The 19,620-nt window shown below is 47.9% G+C and overlaps 2 protein-coding genes across 3 annotated transcripts in view; one reads left to right on the forward strand and one right to left on the reverse strand.

The window, feature by feature from the left end:
- Positions 1-4,574: 4,574 nt before the first annotated feature.
- Positions 4,575-9,587, forward strand: Uts2 (urotensin 2). The gene is made up of 4 exons (XM_051170950.1): positions 4,575-4,677; positions 6,711-6,821; positions 7,819-7,862; positions 9,474-9,587. The coding sequence occupies exons 1-4, from the start codon at positions 4,575-4,577 to the stop codon at positions 9,585-9,587; spliced, it is 372 nt and encodes a 123-aa protein (XP_051026907.1).
- A 3,428-nt stretch (positions 9,588-13,015) lies between these two features.
- Positions 13,016-19,620, reverse strand: part of Per3 (period circadian regulator 3) — a 41,231-nt gene continuing 34,626 nt past the window's right edge. For both annotated transcript variants that reach the window (XM_051171150.1, XM_051171151.1), the window contains exons 18-21: positions 19,229-19,331; positions 17,976-18,159; positions 16,648-16,798; positions 13,016-13,505 (exon numbers count right to left, since the gene is read on the reverse strand). In XM_051171150.1, the coding sequence (XP_051027107.1) occupies positions 13,422-13,505; positions 16,648-16,798; positions 17,976-18,159; positions 19,229-19,331 (522 nt within the window). In that variant the 3' untranslated portion in view covers positions 13,016-13,421. The remainder of the gene's footprint in view (positions 13,506-16,647; positions 16,799-17,975; positions 18,160-19,228; positions 19,332-19,620) is intronic.

A 19,620-nucleotide genomic window follows, 5' to 3' on the forward strand; every position in this document is an offset into this window, starting at 1 on the left:
GGACCGGGCGTGGTGGCGCACACCTTTAATCCCAGCACTCGGGAGGCAGAGGCAGGCGGATAGCTGTGAGTTCGAGGCCAGCCTGGTCCACAAAGTGAGTCCAGGACAGCCAAGGCTACACAGAGAAACCCTGTCTCGAAAAACAAAAACGAAGAACAAACAAAAATGAATATGAATCTGTATCTGGATCTGGCATGGGCTTTTGAGACCTGAAAGCACCCCCCCCCCCCCCACCCCACCCCCAGTGGCACGCATTCCTTCAACAAGGCCGAATCTCCCAATCCTCCCTGAACAGTTCCATGAAGTGGGAACTAACCATTCATGTATATGGTGAGCCTATGCGGCTGTTCTCAAACCACCATGGGTGTGACAGGTGACCAGGCTTCAGTTGAGGGACGGACACAGAAGCCAAGCATTAGCTAAAGGATGGGGCATGAATGTACTTAGGCACCTACTGTGTGCAAGGAGTGGCCAAGCGCCTGGCAGAACTCACGTCTGTGCAGATCATTACCCCAATGAGCAAAACACGCCAATGAAACATGACATGGCTATACTTAAAATCTAAGCAAGATGTGAGAATGGAGGGGTAGGAGATACTAGCCTGAGAATTTATGTAATAAATTTATGTAATCAATTTTCCAATTAAGAATGTACAATTGGCCGGGTGTGGTAGTGCATGCCTTTAATCCCAGCACTCAGGAGGCAGAGGCAGGTGGATTGCTGTGAGTTCAAGGCCAGCCTGGTCTACAAAGCAAGCCCAGGACAGTCAAGGCTACACAAAGAAACTCTATCTCAAAACAAAACAAAATAACAACACCCAAACAAACAAACAAAAAAAGAATGTACAATTGATGCTGAGCGTGGTGGTGCACGCCTTTGATCCCAGCACTTGAGAGGCAGAGGCAGGTGGATCTTTGTGAGTTCAAGGCCAGGCTGGTCTCCAAAGGGAGTCCAGGACAGCCAAGGCTACACAGAGAAACTCTTGTCTCAAATAAAGGGAAAAAATGAATAAAGAATTGGGGGCTGGAGAGGTGGCTCAGTGGATAAGAGCTCTGTCTGCTCTTCCAAAGGTCTTGAGTTCAATTCCCAGCACCCACCTGGTGGCTCACAACCATCTATATTGGAATCTGATGCCCTCTTCTGGCCTGCAGGTGCATATCCAGATAGAGATGGCTCATACATGAAATAAGTAAAATCTAAACAAACAAACAAACAACAACAACAAAAAGAATGTAGAATTGGCTGGTTGGTGGTAGTGCATGCCTTCTATCCTAGCACTGGAAAGACAGAGGGCAAGCAAATTCTTATGCATTTGAGGCCAACTGGTCTACAGAGTGCGTTCTCTGACATCCAGGTCTGCGCCAAGAAACCCTGCCTCAAAAAGAAAACAAAATGTTAGAATTGGGATTGGAGAGACGTCTTCATGGGTCAAGTGTTTACAAGATAAATATGAGGCGCTGAGTTCATATTCCCAGGAAAAAAGCTGGGAGCTGGGAGCAGTTCCCACACCTGTAACCTAACAGTGGGAGGCGGAGGCAGGAGGTTCCCTTCCCTGTAGTTGGCTGGCCAGTCAGTCTGACTGCTGCTAAGCTCCTCTAAGACAAGGTGAAAAGCTACTGGGCAAGACAGCTGACATTTACCCCCGGCCTCTCCCTGCTTTTTTAAGGACATATGCACTGCTCCCTTCACATGTGAGCACACATGCATATGTGCATCACACACACACACACACACACACACACACACACACACACACACAGAGAGACAGAGACAGAGAGACAGAGACACAGAGACAGAGACAGACAGAGACAGAGAGAGAATGAGGTTACAATTATAAATGAAGTTTGCCCATTAAAATAGGGGAATGGGTTAGCTATATAGCTATCTGGGAGAGAGCATTTTGGGTATAGAAGGAATAAGCAGCAACGCAGTTACCTGAAATACAAACCTACAATGACTATGACTTAGTTGTTATGCATTAAACGTCCCTTTGTGCGCCAGTAACCTATGATTGTTTTGTTTAGTGACAGGGTCATGTCTGTGACTCTCCTGCCACCACCTCCCAAGTGTTGGGAGTGCAGGTGTGTACTACCATACCTGGATCCCTCTGTTTTAAGGAAGAACTTTGCAGCTAGCTGAAGGTATGATACCCTGCAGGTGGTTGCTGTTCACAGGTGTCCCAGCACAGATGTGTTTTTTGTTTTTGTTTCTCTGTGTAGCCCTGGCTGTCCTGAACTCACTTTGTAGACCAGGCTGGCCTTGAACTCACAGTGATCCGCCTGCCTCTGCCTCCTGAGTGCTGGGATTAAAGGTGCGAGCCACCACGCCTGGCCCAGCAGAGACATGTGAAGCCACGCTCTTGTACTGTAGTTCAAACTCTCCGGGAAAATTCCAACAAGCATTTGCTCCCACAACCACAGGCCAATGGGGTGAACTCAGTGGGCTCAGGAGCATGGGTGAGGAGTGGCAAATAGAAACACACATCACCCCAATTCGGCTGCTGCTTGGTAGAGATGGAGTCCTCCCTTCAATTAACCCTCCACACTCAGGCGCCTCCAAAGACCATGCACAGCTGTGCAGAATTCCACCCAGCTGGCAGGGACACAGAAGGGAGGGAGGTTGGGCTCTCAGGCGATGGCCCGATCTTGAGGGACAAGGGTCTCTGATGAAGATGGCGGCTATGCTCCAAGGGCAGCATCCATAGTAGGTGCTTTATACAATGTTCACACACCGACTGTGGAGGCTGGACGAAGGCTCCGAGCATCCCTGGGACAAGGTGACATTGTCATTGACAGCCTATTGAAGGAAGATGCTAATTTTCATTGAGGCCTAGGCCTTCCATCGTAACTTAATTAGGCCATACCATGAAACCATCTCTAATAACTTTCAGGACCCCTGAGTCACCAGGCAATGACAAAGCTTGGCAAGCAACCAGCCTCTGGGGGAGGGAAAAGTGTGACTTTGCTGCTGCTTCCCTCTAGAACTGTCCTTAAGGGTCACCAAAGACCCCCTAGTTTGGTTGGCCTGCTCCCCACCTGTTGGGAGTGGCAGAACAAGGATGATTTACACGAATATGTGCACAGACTGCATATATGCAAACATTCCATCACAGAGTTTTTGCTTTTGGTTTGTTTTTATTTTTATTTTTTGGTTTTCTGAGACAGGGCTTCTATGTGTAGCCTCAGCTGTCCTAGACTTTGTAGACCAGGCTGGCTTCAAATCACAGCAACCTGCCTGCCTCTGCCTCCTGAGTGCTGGGATTAAAGGTGTGTGCCACCATGCCTGGTTTTGTTTTTGTTTTTTAAGATAGGGTTTCTCTGTGTAGTCCTGGAACTCACTTTCTAGACCAAGTCAGCCTCAAACTCAGAGATCCGCCTGCCTCTGCTTCCTGACCTGGCCCCAGCACAGACAAAAGATGTACAGACCTTGAACTTCCGGTCCCCTTGCCTCCATTTCTCAAGTGTTGGGATTACTGGCCTATCTATACCAGCAGGCCTGGCTTATCCAGTGCTGAAGGCTGAGCCCAGGACCTCACACAAGCACTCCAATTGCGCTGCACCCTAGCCTATAGGATAGTGTTTTAGGAAAAGAAAACCATCTCTTTACCCTAAAGCAACTACTTTCAGCTTCACAATATGCCATACCAACCCCATATGACATGCATTGGGCCGACTCTCTTTTATTGCCATTTTCCTGTAATTACTGTGTGTCATCTACTAACTTACAGACTCAACTGGGGCTTTAGGTTTAAAACTGGGTACTTGCACATTGAATGAAGACTCATGAATGTAGTCTAGACTGGCCTTAAAGCCAGGGTCCTCTTGCCTGTGGCATGTTGGACTGCAGTTGTCTGCTACTTCACACACACACACACACACACACACATGCACACACATGCAAACTGAGGTGCTGTGAGCTAGTTGCTAACAGCAGCACGTTGCTGGGCTGAGTGGAGTCGGGTCTCTGGCCAGGCAGCGCGGGGATGTCTTTTAGTCCTCCCTGGTGAGCACTGGCCAGCCTTAAGGAAATCCTGAGGGCTTGTGCTCTTACATACCGCCAAACACACGTGTTGGGGTTGAGCAACATTTGCTGTATGTCTTTGCTATTTCAAACAACTGGTTTAATACATGACAACTCATTTATTCACTAGTGAAAAACATTTTCTTTCTTTTTTTTTTAAAAAGGAAGCTGAGATATTTTGCATCACACCCCACATCACTTTTGCTACCACTCATAAATCCTTGTCCTTCTGCCTTGGCCACGTCACATCTGTCCCTGTCTTCCACCTGTGATTTACTGCTGAGTTACTTTTTATAAACTTCGCATTGCTTTATAGAGTGCCCACTTTGTACACCAGTCAACAAAGCCAGTAAATTTATTGTATGAATTGTTACTTTGAAAAATTGCATCAATGCAAAGTGATTGCCTTTTAGCCTCCCCAGCCAATAAATTCATTTTATGTTTTTGGAGGGGACATATGAGGTCACAGGATGATGGATAAAACGGGCAATCCCTCAATGAGGCCAGTCGGACGTTCCCCAGAGCAGACACCGGCAGGACTTCTCCCCACCGTCATGGACCGGCTGGCCTTTTGCTGCCTGCTCTTCATAGGACTCTTGAACCCACTCCTGTCCCTTCCGGTCACTGACACAGGTGAAAGGTCTCTTCGGCTTCCAGGTGAGGCGACTGCTTTTTGCATCAGTTTAGGTGCCACTCAGGACCAGGAATGATTCTGGGTAAAAGGGGTCTTCTGTAGGTATAGCCACGCTTCAGAGGGAGGCTCAGGGGACCCTTACGGTGTGCCTTACATTTAGCAATGGTCACAGTCTGCCCTAAAGGAATTGCTTATTTCATGTCACAAATGAATCTACCTCAGACTGTTGTTGTGGCCAGTTTTGTTTATAAAAACTGGACTGTTTAAAACATGAGATCAAATTTTGAATGAAGTGGCTGAGTGTGGTTTCCCCAACTATAGCCTAGAACTGTGCTGTTGTTATGAGCTACAAAGCATTCACTTGGTTGTATTATATGGGACAGAATGGCAGCTGAACCTGGGGACCTCACAGATATCCAAGTATGCCTGGCTTCCTTTTGGCATAATGTTCTGTTCATGTCCAAGTTAAATTTAAAAAAAAAGAAAAAAAGAAAAGGAAAATTTACCACAACTTCTTAATTTGGAATCAGATCATGTATTAGATTCCATAATGAAATTTAACTGGGTTTAATATTTAGTTTTGGCTACTTAAGACAAAATTCCCTTTACATTTGCTGTGTGTGCATGCACACGCACCAGGGTCCAGATGAGGAGGCCAGAGGAACACCGAAGAAGCTTGTTCTCCAGTATGTGGGCAGGCTGGGCGGCAAGCAACCTCCCTCTGCTGAGTCCACTCCCTGGCCCCTGCTTTAGTGCTTTCAGACATTGTCCTCAGTGGGTTCTCTCCCAAGCCACTGTGGTTACACTTTCTAGTCTCTGCCCCAGTCTCCCTCCAGCGAGGTAATCACTTCTGAGCATCACTCACATCCTGTCAGTCAGCTGCTGGGGTCACTGAAGTCACACCGGCACTTAGCCTGTTGGCCAAAGCCAGGCAGGAGTCAAAATCTGTCTTTTTAAAAGAGCCAGTACACACTGCAGAAAGAGATCAGGAGTGCGCAGATGCCGATGCCACTTTACAGCGGTCTTCGAGGGAAAAGCTGAGGCGAGGGCAGCCTCTTACTTAAATTCCAAACAGGTGGAAGCTTAGGGCTTTGTCAAAATTTTTTCCTCAGGTTTGTTTCTCCACAAACATCCTCCCATTTACACACCATCAACACGTGAAGGTGGTCTCCCGGGGCCACAGGTGCGGGCTCTGACGCCTTTGCAGTGCGCTGTTCACTGTCTTCCATGAAGGCTGCAGATGAGGACCGGTCAGCCAGACTCCCAGAGCATCTCAACACGCTGGCACCTACTCAAGACACACGTCCCACTGCCAGACCGCACTGGTCACACACTTCCTGCATGCACTTAGCACACCCACCCAGTACATTTACCACATCCTGCACACTTAGCACACACATCTTACACACCTACATCTGCTACCGTAAATATCACTCCTCACATGCTTTTGACACACATGTTGCACGTACTTACAGCTCACACCACACACCAGACACAGCTTGCACACAGCACACACCTCAAGTAGACTTAGCATACATACCTTACATGCGTTTACCTTATTTCCCTCACTTACCACAGATACCTCATACACTTTGGGTGTCGATCACATTTCACACAGAAGTCACAATGAAACTTCAAGTGAATTCGCACTGAGAGGTGCAGTAGAGACGCTGCCTTTCACTTCCCTGTAGGAATGTACGCAATCCTCCTCTTCTGCCTTGCATTCAGAAACCTCAAAGCAAGGGGCAACAGGTAACAATGAAGAAGTGGAGATGAGGACAAATCTGAGCCAAACTAGCATTTGGGGTCTTGGGGCACTGCTCAGCCTCCTGCTCACGGCAGGTGGTAGGGTGCCCACGATGGCAGGGAGGGGTGCCCCACAAGTGACAGCTTGTGTTGCATCTTTATTTCTGCTGAGCGCCACTGTGACAGGTCACAAACACCTCATTTGGCATTCCAGTATCCACTTCCCTGTCCCTGGTAGTCAGCAAAGACAGGGAACAGAAACGGCCAGGTGAAGGCCAGGGTGGGCTATTTGTCTGTCTCTAACCCATAGTGCTCGAAGAAGATGCTCGCCTGGTGCTGGAGGAGCTGGAGAGGACCGCCCTCCTGCAGACACTGCAGCCAACAGTGGGCACAGAGGCAGGTGAAGGCCTCAGGGAAGCAGGTAACGGCATTCATGGACTTATGGGTAGATTCCATAGCTACTAAATTTGCCCTCTAGGAGAAAGCTCTATAGAGCTGAACGGTATGAAATAATGTTTCCTAAAACCCTCCTTAGCCTATTCTACCATCCTGTCTGTACTTCCGCTAGACTTGAGGCAAGTCTAGGCTACATAGTAAAATTATATAAAAACCCCTAACTCAAACCACCACTAACAAATACCAGCCTCTCGGGGTGACTTTGAAGAATCAGTTTTAAAGAATGGAAGCCAACTGTCCAGCAGGTCAGAACAATAAACAACACAGGCGCGGGGACTCACATGCGTAAACCCAGGAGTCTCAGGCCAGCTGAGACCCCATCTCAGCAGACAGACAGACTGATGGCCAAGAGCAGCTTTGATGAGTCTCCACACACTGACTAGGGCTCAGGACATCTGGGTAAGGATGGAGAGGCTTATGGCAGGCACTGACCTAGAACTCTCAGGTCAGAATCCTTGTCTGCATTCAGGTGCATACTGCCTCAGTGTGGAAGGGACTGGAGACGAGACACAACTTAGGGATGTTCTGTTTTTCCTTCTTTGCGTGTGTGGTGTGCCTGTATGCATGTGGGCCCATGTGGAGGGGCCCCACCATTGACACTGGGAGTTTTTCTCCAGCTCTCTACACTACCTGAGCCTGGGCCTTCTCACTCCAGATGTTTGAGCTAAGCTTCTGAGTGCTACCCAGGTGGCCTCGTGCCCAGCCAGCTTCTCCACAGGTTCTGGGGATCTGAGCTTTGGTCCTCAAGCCTGGGCAGCTAGTGCACTATGAGCCACCCCCAGCCTTGCAACCTTAGACTCCGTGCTTTAAAATATGCAGGCAAATGCTGCAGGTGGATCTCTGTGGGGCCAGCCTGGTCTACATGAGGCCAGCCTGGTGTACACGATGACTCCCCTGCTTAAAAAGAAAGGAAACATAAAGCAGAATGGTAGGTCTGACGAGACGGTGTCAAACTTTTCCAGATGCCAGTGCTGATACTCCCACCCTGAGGGGAAGCCCGAGGAAGGTAAGAAAAGCTGAACTTATTTTTTTGTTTTGTTTCCTGGACTCGATTTGTAGACCAGGCTGGCCTTGAACTCACAGCGATCCACCTGCCTCTGCCTCCCAAGTGTTGAGGTTTAAAGGCGTGCGCCACTATGCCCAGCAAAAGCTGAACTTCTTATACCCAATTTACAGAACCCTAGTTCATGACCCAAGGCTGTACTAAGGAAGTCACGCCTTAAAATAATTAGCCAGTGTCCTTCCCAAGCAGCAGCTTTCTAAACCGATGCACAGACTATGCAACCGTAACAAAACCTGAGCAGCACCTGTTCTGGGTAAATTATATAATGGGTCAGAGAAAGGAGAAGCAGGTGAGGTGCACTGCCCTGGCGCAAGGCCCCAAGTGCTGCCATGCCAGGACAGTGTGTCAGAAATGCAGTCTCTGCCCACAGGACCCCCTAGTCAAACCTGCAGATCTGCAGGGTCTGCAGGGGACTGACACATTAGTCATTGTGGGGCAGCACAAGGCACCATGGGAAGGGAACTGAAGGACGATGTGGTCCTTCCCAGGATGAGGAGTGTGTCAAGGGTAAGGCACGGAGCAAGTGACAGCACACACAGAAATGCTATGCAGTTAGTGGAGACGGAGTGCCCCCTGGGCTTGCCTTTTGCCCTGGCAGTCGGTGTTCATGTCTCCCAAGAAATCATGAGACCAACATTCACGGACTGTTAAACAGGCACTTCCCACACACCTGGACCCGAGACACCTCTGTTGCTGTAATCACCACCAGCACCCTGGCATCAATCACCCTGACAGGAGATCCCAGAGATAGGGAACAATATGGGTTCTGTGTGCAGCTAGTGAGAGGTCATCACTCAGATGTTCATGTTCCTCTAAACAGGGGGATTGTCTTAGTTAGGGATGCTATTGCTGTGATGGAACACCATGACCAAAGCAACATGGGGAGAGAAGGGTTTATTCGCCTGCTATTTCCATATCACTTTTTTTTTTTTTTAATCACTGAAGGAAATCAGGACAGGAACTCAAACAAGGCAGAAACCTGGAGGCAGGAGCTGATGCAGAGGACGGGGTGGGGTGGGGTGTGTGTGGTGGTGGTGCTGCTTACTGGCCTGCTTCTCATGGCTAGTTCAGTCTGCTTTTTTATAGAACTCAGGACCACCACCCAAACAGCCCTCCCAGAACAATTACTAATTAAGAAAATGCCCTACAGGCTTGCCGGCAGGTAGGAAGCATTTACTCAATTGAGGCTCCCTCCTAACTATGAGTCTAGTTTGTGTCAAGCTGACATAAAGATATCCAGTTCAAGGATTATCCGTAAGGCCAAGAACTGTATGTGTAAGATGTGCCTACTTTATTCTAGAATAAAAAGAAAACTATGGCTCAGCCTTTAAAACAAGGCAATTTTAACAGAAAAGATCCATGTTACGCAGAAGGCAAGTATCTAGAACCGCTTACTGACAGAAACCCCTCACACAGGGGTCACTGCGAGGTTAGGGGAACTCGAGGCAGTGACAGGGTTAATCGGGCAGGTTAAGAGCTTGAGGCCCCCAGGAGCCCCATTGAGGATTCTGAGTTCAGGGTCACTTATCTATTGTTCTGGACTTCTGGTTTCAGGCTTTCTCTGGGCAAGATTCTAACACTGTACTGAGTCGTCTTCTGGCAAGAGCCAGGAAACAACACAAGCAACACAGGGTTGCCTCTGAATGCTTCTGGAAATACTGCATTTGAAGAGAGACAACCAGTGATTGGTCTCCTCAGAACCACCCCTTAGAAAACTAAAAAAGAAGATGCCTGAAGAAAAAAACTCAGGCTGCCATCACCCCATTCTTCAGTGTTATGAGAAATAAATCCTCTATATCTCACAAGCATCACACAGTTTACTTATATGTTCATCCTGAAAATCTATAACCCGTTCTCCCATTTATATTTAGAGTTTCTTGGAAATTCACAAGTTGGGCTGGAGGGGTAGCTCAGTGGCAGAGAGGCTCCCTAGCTAGCTATGTGAAGTCTCTGTTCTGTCACGGACGCTACAAGACGGGAGAAAATGTCTCAGTGAGGGTATCAAAGGAGTGTACAGCGTGAGTGAAAAGAAAAAGGCATAAAGAGAAAGACTGGGCCAGAAGCCTCTGAAGTGATTTAAAAATAAATTACTTTGTTATGACATCTTCTCAACCATTACAAAAATGAATATATAAGTTGATTTTGGGGGTAGGGGGTGAGAGTCTCATGTACCCTGCAACAATCTGGAATTCCTAATTCTCCTGCCCACCACGTCCTGAGTGCTAGGTGTGCAAGCAGATGTCACCGTGTCCAGTGTTGGTTGTGCTGGGGTTGGAACCAGCTCACTCATGAGGTACGCACCCCACTAAGCTGCTGCCCCCCAGGAAGGCACTACCAGAGCTTGAAAAGCTCTAATGTAAAGGTGCCAGCAGCAGTGAGGGCCAGGTAAGGTCGGAACTGTTTCTCGCCGGCAAGTAGGTGTGCTCAGATTCTTGCTCTTAGCGGCTGGAGCACTGAGCCCTTGAAGACCTCCCCGTTCTCAGCCTCTGTGAGCTTCAGTGCCACAGCTGACTGCTCTAAGTGATGGGAACTCAGTTCCATTCAGCTAACAAAGGCAAAACACCCTTAGAGCTGATGCAGGGATTCAGGCTGTGGAATGGAATCCAGGCCATTAATCTTTAAGACCCAAAAGTGTGCAAATAGACCAGCATTCCATGTGCACCCGTGGCAGCCTGTAAATGACCTTGTTTGGATGTCCCAGGCCATCCAGGCGAGACAATTCCTACAGAGCACTTACACTAGCTCAACTGGTGGCGACACAGTCAACACTGGGCGTGTTGGTCTTGCTGCTGTCATCAAAGGAAGAGAGGAATGACTGGAAAGATGTGAGACTTAAGGCCTTGCTGGCCCGGGGTCAGGCTCCAGGGTCAGGCTCCTTATTTTCATGTCTAGATTTTTGCTCTAACTAACAATCAGACTTTGTACAAGTTTCAGGAATGATTTTCATAATTTTACTACACTGGCATAAATTAGCAGCATTATACGTATGTTTACACATATAGACATCTAGGACCCAGTGAATTCTTCTCAGAATGAGACAAAACACACCAGCAGATGCCTCTGTCTCCAGAGCAGGAACAGAGACCAACACATGGCCAACATTCCTGAGGGTGGCGATGCTGGCCTTCATGGATCGCAGAAGCAGCTCTGGCAGACACCACGCACGCTCAAGGCTTGCTTACACATGGAGAGTATTCTTCATTTTTACACATACACTATTTATTGTTTTTATTCAAGAAAGATACCCAATGAAAAGATTAATATCCACTGAGTACAAGCAAATTCACAGTTAATTATAAGCCAATTGCTAATCTGGTTAAAGTTTACCCCCTTGTGAGTTATGACCATGTCTCACTTAATCCATCCACACAACATCTGTTTTCAGAAAATTTGACCTCTGACCCCAGACAGTAAAGCTTTTGGGGGAAAAAACTTATGTAAACATTTAAGTGTACAATGCAGACTTTTATTATCAATCCTCTAGTCATTAATACAAAAGTCAGTAAGCTTCAACAACAGTTTCCACTGGGTACGGCCCCCATGGGGGGCAGCAACCTCTGCTGGACGGGCACTCAGCAGCAGGGATTGCTGGGTGCACTGACGGTGTCCAAGCAGAGGCGAAACTTTGTAAAGGACTTTACAGACCTGACTACAAGCACCAGTTTCAAATCAAGCCTGACATAATGCAGATGCCATATGATGTGGACTAAGGCAAAGAAATATAGAACTGTGGAAGAAACAGGTATCCAGAACCAACGGCACAGGGCCTCTCTTACCAGAAGACATCAGGTCTGATGTGCGTGTACACGAACGCAGGATGATGCTGGTTCTCCAAACAGCACAGCCTTCTAGAGAAGGCCAACCTGACCAACGGGGGCCTCCACAACCACTCAACTGCCAGGGTGGAGGAGGCTCTGAGACGTCTCTAGTCACACAGCAGGAGCACGTGTATGGGACAAGTGAATACCACAACATTCCACAACATGCCAAGAAGTCTGAGGCACAGAGCGGGAGCCCAGGGCCCAGCTGTGCTTGGGCCTTGTCCTGACCACAAAGACAGAACACGGATCAACCGCTATACATTGTCAGAGGAGGAAAAAGTGTTTTCCTAAAACAAAACAAAAGTAACAACAACAATAATGAAAGAAAGGAAGGAAGGTGGAGAGAGAGAGAGAGAGAGAGAGAGAGAGAGAGAGAGAGGAGGAGAGGAGAGAGAGAGAGAAGGAGGGAGGGAGGAGTCAGGTTTCTGGAAGTGATACGGGTAAAAGGTCATGGCAAGCTCCCCTCCTGTCAGGTCCTTCCTCTGACCAGCACGGTGTGGGTGCCACAGTCAGTCCAACTTGAAGAAGGGACCTTGGGCTTCTCTAAGCTAGTGTACTGGGCAGTGAGCGCACAGATACGTTAACAATCCCCCTCACTTCCTGAGATGAAACTGCTTGGAAAGCACTGACTCATGGGACTCTGCAGTTCCTGAAGGCTGGGGTCACCAAGCTCCACAAAGTGTAGTCACTCACTACGCAGGCCCCACACACTTAGCCCTGGTTCAAGGGCAAACAAAAGGCAGTGCCAATCAGACTTGGTTGGCATGGAGAGCTCTTGGTGAAAGTCGGTGTGAAAAGGAAAAGTTTACTTAGTTTTACTAAGCCTGAGCACACACACTTCCAGAATAACACTAATGTAATTTTTTAAACTTATAAAACAATAACCTTAAAAAATGCCACTAGGTGAGTAAGAGGCTTTTTTAACATGCAAGGCGTTTTCAATCCTCCAAAGCCTAAGCCCTGTCCTGGCAGACAGAGCTTAGGGGAAGAGCTCCCGTGAAAGGCTGTTATCAACAGGAAGTGTGTGGACAAGAATGGGCTGAACAATCAAAACCACGATCCCCACATTTCCTAGGGAAGCATGCACGCTAGTGTGAGAAGCTGGAATGTCTCATCGAAACCAGGGAGCACCACGCTGCACAGAGCTCAGATCAATGTGGAAGTTCACGGAAAATGTTGTGAGAACCACATGACCTACAGACAGAACTTCAAGTACTCTAATGGGAAAATGATCTTTTAACAACAGAACAGAACAAGTGAGGCCAAGGCTGGGACCCATTCTTGCGGCAACTAATTCAGGATGATTCTGAAATCCACTTTTGTCAGACACATACCTCTCCAGGGGCAAGCCGACGTCTTCGGACGACAGATAAGCTAGGGAAGGCTTCTCACGGGCAGTTTTAGTATCAGGAACAAGAGCCTATGCAAACTCCTGCTTTGGGAAAATGTCTTCTGTTAAAAACCAAAGAAGGGAGGGCTGGGGATCCAGGTCAGCAGTAGAGTCCTGGCCTAGTATGTGCAAGGCCCTGGGTTGGATCCCAGTGCTACCGAAACCCAAAATGGAACCAAAGCCAGGGAAGGTCTTCATGTGGATGACTGTCATTTAAGACTTTGGCGAGGTAACACAGACATCTGTGTCCCATGACCTGCAGAGGGTGTGAACGGACATCTTCGCTGTTGCTCAACTGGTGTCTCCTGCCGGGTGCTGTTCCTGGACCTCTGCAGTGTAACCGCCTGAACTTCTGTCTTCACAGGTGACACAGGTCTCCAAGAGAACAAAGGTAAGTGTGTTATTTGAGGTTAGTGTCATCTAGAGAGTTTGAAAACAAGGAAAACGCTGAATTAAGGGAAAACTTACTGGCTGGTTTTTGTCAACTTGACACAAACCTAGACATATCTGGGAAGAGGGAATCTCAACTGAGAAAATGCCTCTATCAGGCTGGTCTGTAGGCAAGTCTGTGGGGCATTTTCTGATTAGTGACTGATGTGAGAGAGCCCAGCTCACTGTGGGTGGTGCCATCCCTGGGCTGTGGCCCTGGATGCTATGAGAAAGCAGACTGAGCAAGCCATTGGGGGGTGGGGGAGACAAAACAGTAAGCAGTGCCCTTCCTGGCCTCCACACCAGCTCCTGCTGAGTTCTGCCCTAACAGGCTGGCGGGCTGGGACCTGTGAGGTGAGACACACCCTCTCCTCCTGAGGCTTTGCTTACGGTGCTTCTGGCACAACAACAGAGCCCTGACTAGGACAGAAGGCACAGAAAGGACATACATGAACAAAGCGGAAGCATCGATGAAGTAAGAGGACACCTACAAAGAGACTACCAAAAAAACTCTATACCCGAGAAAGACAAAACAGATGAAAACACCTCACTGGAGGAAGTCAAAGACACATCTGGAGAGAAACGGGAACTGAGATCTTGAAGACTAGGAAAGGGACACTGTCGTCAGAAGGAAAACGATGGACAAAGTGAGCTGTGCTGGAAGTTTCTCTGGTCTGAGTGGACTGACAGCTGTCAGAGGAACCAGAGAGGAAAGAAAGGCAAGGATGTGTGTGAAAACATAAAGGCTGAATGTCTTCCACATTTACTGAAGTCACAAACACAGCACCCAAGAGGCTCCATGGCCTCCAAATGGGATCAGCTCAGAGGGACACACCAGACACATTATAACCAGTCACACCACAGCCATCACACACAGGGCACACACCAGACACATTGTAACCAAACAGTCATACCAGAAGGCAGAGAGCTGATACAGTCCAAGTGCTTAAAGAAAAAAAATTCCTTAACCAAAAGTCCTTTATCTGGCAAAATTCCTTAAAGAGCAAAGGAGAAACCTGACAGTCCAGAGACTCAAGGGCTGGGGCAGGGTGTGACGTCACTCTGTAGTGTGGGCCAAGGGTGGGGTGGGGTGGGGGCTCTGGTTGCTGCAGCAGAGAAACTTGGTTAGATTCCAGTCACACACAGCAGCTCACAGCCACCCCTAACTCCAGTTCTCAGAGGATCTGGTGCCCTTCTCTGGCTTCTGTGGGTACCAGACATACATGTGGGTGCACAGATATATGCAGGCGAAACACCCATAGACGTAATAAAGAGAAAGGAACTGAAGAGAATACTGCAGACTAAAACTAACTCAAAGCCATATAATATTACAGCCCTGGCTTGCCAGTCCATTATATAATTTAAGAAACTAACACAGAAAAACTATTTGGGTTTGTTTTTGGGTTCTCTATAGGCATAAGGTTATCATGTAGTTTAAATTCTGATTTCCTGTCTAAGCGTTTGTGTGAACCCTGCTCCCCAATTGTCCCCATTATGTCAATAAAACAGCTTACAACCAGTCGATGAGCAGGGCAGAGACTAGGGCTGGACTTCCTGCCAGCCAGGGGAGGAGGGGTCAGGAGAGGAAGAGAGGATTGAGCCTGCGGATTCAGGTACTGTAGAGCTGCAAGGAAGATGAGGAGGAAGGAGCTGGAGCCAAGGAAAGCTGCAAAGTGCGAGTATTGCTGGGATGTTTGCTGGGAGCAAGACACAATAGCACAGGGGCTAAGCACAGACTTACACTGCTCAGACTGTGTTGTGAAGCCTTGTATTATAAAAGAGTCTCAATTATTTGTGTGATGGCTGGGTTAAGAGATAAGCTAAGAGAAACACAGTTTTATATAAATAACATCAATAGTTCTCAGTGCTCCAGTGTGGAAAGAAAATTTCCTTTAGTGTGGGCCTTTCTTATTTATTTATTTATTTACTACTATTATTATTGAGACAGGGTTTCTTTATGTAGCCTTGGATGCTCTGGACTTGCTTTGTAGACCAGGCTGGCCTAGAACTCACAGTGACCCACCTGTCTCTGTCTCCTGAGTGCTGGGATTAAAGGTGTGCACTGCCACCACAGGCTAACGTGGGCCTTTCTTTCTTTTTTAGTTTTTTGTTTTTGGAGTTTTTGAGACAGGGTTTCTATGTCTGTAAATTTGGCTGGACTTGCTTTGTAGATCAGGCTGGCCTCGAACTCAGTCAGAGACCCACCTGCCTCTGCCTCCCAAGTGCGGGAATTAAAGGACAAGTGGGTTTTTCTTATACTTCAGGAATGCATGTCTGAATCACGTATCTCTGAGAGCTCCCTCAGCTGCTCAGACTTCAGGGTGGTGTCTTTTTTTTGTTTTTTGAGACAGGGTGTCTCTGTGTAACAGCCCTGGCTGTCCCGGACTCTCTTTTTAGACCAGGCTAGATCCTCCTGCCTCTGCCTCCAGAGTGCTGGGATTAAAGGTGCGTGAGAGAGCTATTTCATCATGGCTGTGGAATGCTGGGCCACAAGCATGAGAGAGCCGTGACCGCTCACAAGGGACCTTTAAGATGGGGCCTACTGACACTTGCTCACAGGGAAAGCAGGGAGTCTCCACCCCTCACTGTAGACCCCAAGCTCCTTCCTACACTTTCCCCCAGCTCTATACAGTCTCATCTCAGCTGTCCCGGGTTCTCAGGAGGCGATGAGTGAGTACACAATGCAGGAGGGACTGAAGGGAGTGGAGGGCTCCACCTGTGGGGCTACACTATAAACTTCACACTCATGCTGGGGTGAGATGGTTTTGGTGATGTGGCTGTTTTGGGGTCACCCATGCTCTGGATGTAAGTTCAATAAACTCCCTGGTTTGCCAAGTCAGCCTTTGTTTAACAGTACTTTGGTCTGTGGCCATGCTCTACCTGGGATGAACAGACATTTGTTTATGACTCTCTAGGAAACCTCAAGAACAATGTTAAAAAGACCTGTATTCAAAACCGGGTACACACTGTACCAATTATTTAACGTGTACACACTTTGTATTTAAAACGCAAAGGTAACTGTGAGGATGAAGAACACTAGCTACCTGGCCGCCACCACGTAGTCACCACATGAGTGTTACATGCTTACTGGGAGGTGTCTGTCTTGAGGGGCAGTCTGTCTGTGGATCCAGGACTGCACCTTGGCTAGCTCCTCCTTCTGCGCAGGAGAGAACTGGGGCTGGCGCTGCTCCATGCTGCTGAGCTTTTCCAGGTCCTCTCTCAGCACCTCTTCTCTAGCCCTAAGGACAGCGAGGGCCCGTCAACAGCACGTCTCTTCCCTGATGAGCACTTACACCTGTTGACTTACGACATAACTGAATTATCTGCCACAGTGACACAGCAAGCAGGCTTCTTGGTGGAAAGCAGTGTGATATTTAAATGAATCACATCAAGAAATGCATTTCCTTTAGGCCTCTTCTGTCAGAGGGAAAAGGAAACTTTTGAATGTGTGCCCCTGAGAAGCACAGCACATGTGCTCTCATCTCCTGGTTTTGGAGAACAGTGCGTTTGTTCTGTATGAATCTGTATATGCATGACTGCAATTCTTCCTTCAAGAATCATTTGCTGGGCTGGAGAGATGGCTCAGAGGTTAAGTGCACTGACTGCTCCTCTGGAGGTCCTGAGTTCAGTTTCCAGCAACCACATGGTGGCTCACAGCCATCTATAATGTGATCTGATGCCCTCTGCTGGCCTGAAGGTGTACATGCAGACAGAACATTGTATACATAATAATGAATAGTTTTTTTTTTTTTTTTAAATAAAAAGAAGGTTGGGGGGGCGGGGAAGAAAAGAAAAGAAAAGAAGCTTCGGGCTCATTTGGGCTGGAGAGGCGGCTCTGAGGTTAAGAGCACTGACTGCTCTTCCAGAGGTCTTGAGTTCAATTCCCAGCAACCACACGGTGGCAGCTCACAGCCATCTGTAATGTGATGCCCTCTGCTGGCCTGCAGGTGTACGTTCAGGTAGAGCACTGTATACACAGTAATAAATAAATGAATCTTTAAAAAAATCATTTGCTGCTTGAATTTAAATAAACAAATTTGAAAACACAATTTTTTCTACAACTGTATATAAAACATTTAAAAGTCGTTTTACATAGAACAAGCGCACTAGAACACCCCCCCACCTCCAAAATAGCCAGTGTGACGGCTTGAAGCACTTCTGGCCACGCCTGACGACTAGATGCTGCCCTTTACCTCTTTGTACACATGCAGCAGCCAAGGTGCTTCCCCTCTCACCAAGCCTAGTGGCCCGAGTCTGACTCTGGGACATTCATGGTAAACAAAGACAACAGGCTTCCACATGTGTGCCATGGCACAGTTGCACATGTACAAAGTAATTAAACTGCAACATAACATTTTTAGAACTAAGAAACAAATGGTGCAAGCATTAAGCCGTCTTCCAGAAGTGCTGCCGTACCTCTCCGGCACCTGGTATGTCATGAGGACACACTCTGGCGTTCGCTCTATCATTCTCCAGATGGACTCCTCAGCCGTCCCGGGAAAAGCTGCATTTCTCTGTCGATGCTGCGACCTCTGTCCATTTTCAGAGGCTTCAGAAGAATTGTCACCGCGACTCAAGGACACGCTGCTGGCACTGCTTCCTATCAAACATCAGCAAGATGGGGAACACCTGTCAGAAGCTGATTTGCTAAAGTCGTGTTCAAACTTTGGCAACTACCTTCCCATGCCAGCAGTGGCAGTTTGTAAAGGTGTTAACCAGATACTTACCAAATGACCTAACAATTCCAAATGACTCACAGCATTACTGCTCATAGGCCCAGACCAGAAGCAGCAGCCCAGAGAGGGAAACCCCAATAACCATCCATACAGTGTAGTCCCAACACCCATCTGTACAGTGAGTCTCAGGAACAGCTGGTACAGTGCGACACCAATAACCATCCATACAGTGCAATTCTCTTGAGCAACAGGAAGGAACAGACCAGCACTACATACAGTAAGAATGACTCTCAACAGCATTATTCTGAGAGACTCAAACACAAAAGGCCGTTTGTCCACAGTGACCACTCAGGTTATGGTAAACTGCAGACAAGTGGCAGAAAGCACACCAGTGTGCCAGGACAGAGGACCAGGGCAGTGGTTGATGGTCAGTCCAAATAGAATACATCCTCACAGGCACACGCTTGACCACTTGGGCCCCAGTTTGTGGCACTGTTCTGGGGTAGAACCTTCCAGGCAGGATGCACAGGATTGGGTAGGTCTCTAAAGTTATAACTTGGCCCCACTTCAGGTCTGAGCACTGTATTTCCTGTCTGCTGTGCTGAGGTCCCTCCACCTCAGACCAAGACGATCCTCCCTGCCATGATACACCGTACCCTCTGATCTGTGAGCCAAAATAAACCCTTCCTCCTGTAAGTTGCGTCAGTCAGATATTCTGTCACAGCAATGAGAAAAGTAATGAACACGACTGTAAAAGGTTACAGAAGAACTTTCCAGAGCAACAGCAATATTCTCGGTGGTAGCTGTGACAGTTATACCAACATCAATTTTGTCAAATATAAACATGCTCGAAAGAAAGCCTACAAAAGGGTATGTGCATTTGTGTGTGCACATGAGCACAAAACTTTCTTTATACACTGGTGTCCAAGCTAAGCCGCCTTGGATAAAGCGACCTGGTAACAGCATGAAAGGCTGTCTTTCCTGGTGAATTACCTGAGGCAGCTGCAGACAGAGACCCCTGGTGAACTGATGCTGTGGCCAGCTCACCGGTGGCACAGTGACTGCTCCTACTGCCACTGTGACCTGTAACACAGTGCTGGAAGGGAGGACACAAAGACAGTTAACACCCGAGACTTCACTGGCAGGCAGATCGTCAACTTCACATGTTGATTGGAATGAGACTCACACATGTAAGTGAGAAGTGACAAAGCTTAAGGCTGACGTCAAGAATACAGTTAAAGGTTCTTTGGAACTGCTGCATCTTGAACACCAGCTGCAAGCCAGGTACCATGCAAGTGTGGGATTTCATTTGTTTCTGTCACCTGGCAAACCTGTGTGGACATTTGATATGTTCTAAGCAGTGTGTCAAACTCTAGGAACACAAT

This window comes from Acomys russatus, chromosome 29, assembly GCF_903995435.1.
Source record: "Acomys russatus chromosome 29, mAcoRus1.1, whole genome shotgun sequence".
Lineage (NCBI taxonomy): Eukaryota > Metazoa > Chordata > Mammalia > Rodentia > Muridae > Acomys > Acomys russatus.

Coding starts and splice junctions, on each gene's coding strand:
- Uts2 (XM_051170950.1), top strand. CDS start 4,575: ATGGACCGGCTGGCCTTTTGCTGCCTGCTCTTCATAGGACTCTTGAAC. Junction 6,822..7,818: donor TGAAGGCCTCAGGGAAGCAG/GTAACGGCATTC, acceptor AAACTTTTCCAG/ATGCCAGTGCTGATACTCCC. Junction 7,863..9,473: donor TGAGGGGAAGCCCGAGGAAG/GTAAGAAAAGCT, acceptor TTCTGGTTTCAG/GCTTTCTCTGGGCAAGATTC.